The sequence below is a fragment of the Austrofundulus limnaeus genome, unplaced genomic scaffold (genome assembly GCF_001266775.1).
Source record: "Austrofundulus limnaeus strain Quisiro unplaced genomic scaffold, Austrofundulus_limnaeus-1.0 Scaffold922, whole genome shotgun sequence".
NCBI classification, from domain to species: domain Eukaryota; kingdom Metazoa; phylum Chordata; class Actinopteri; order Cyprinodontiformes; family Rivulidae; genus Austrofundulus; species Austrofundulus limnaeus.
Window position 1 is genome coordinate 102,209 of NW_013953324.1, and position 410 is coordinate 102,618.

Sequence of the window (410 nt, forward strand, 5' to 3'; positions counted from 1 at the left end):
CACAGACCCCTGCAGGACCCTCACTGTCAGGACGTTCACCCCACAGACCCCTGCAGGACCCTCACTGTCAGGACGTTCACCCCACAGACCCCTGCAGGACCCTCACTGTCAGGACGTTCACCCCACAGACCCCTGCAGGACCCTCACTGTCAGGACGTTTACCCCACAGACCCCTGCAGGACCCTCACTGTCAGGACGTTCACCCACAGACCCCTGCAGGACCCTCACTGTCAGGACGTTCACCCCACAGACCTCTGCAGGACCTTCACTGTGAGGACGTTCACCCCACAGACCCCTGCAGGACCCTCACTGTGAGGACGTTCACCCCACAGACCCCTGCAGGACCCTCACTGTCAGGACGTTCACCCTCACAGACTCCTGCAGGACTCTCACTGTCAGGACGTTCACCC

At 62.0% G+C, this 410-nt stretch overlaps 1 protein-coding gene across 1 annotated transcript in view; it reads left to right on the top strand.

The window, feature by feature from the left end:
• LOC106533313 (DNA-directed RNA polymerase II subunit RPB1-like) overlaps nucleotides 1-384 on the top strand; it is a 2,995-nt gene extending 2,611 nt beyond the window's left edge. The window contains exon 3 of the mRNA XM_014029580.1: nucleotides 1-384. Coding sequence (XP_013885034.1) covers nucleotides 1-274 — 274 coding nt within the window. The 3' untranslated portion in view covers nucleotides 275-384.
• Nucleotides 385-410: the final 26 nt, after the last annotated feature.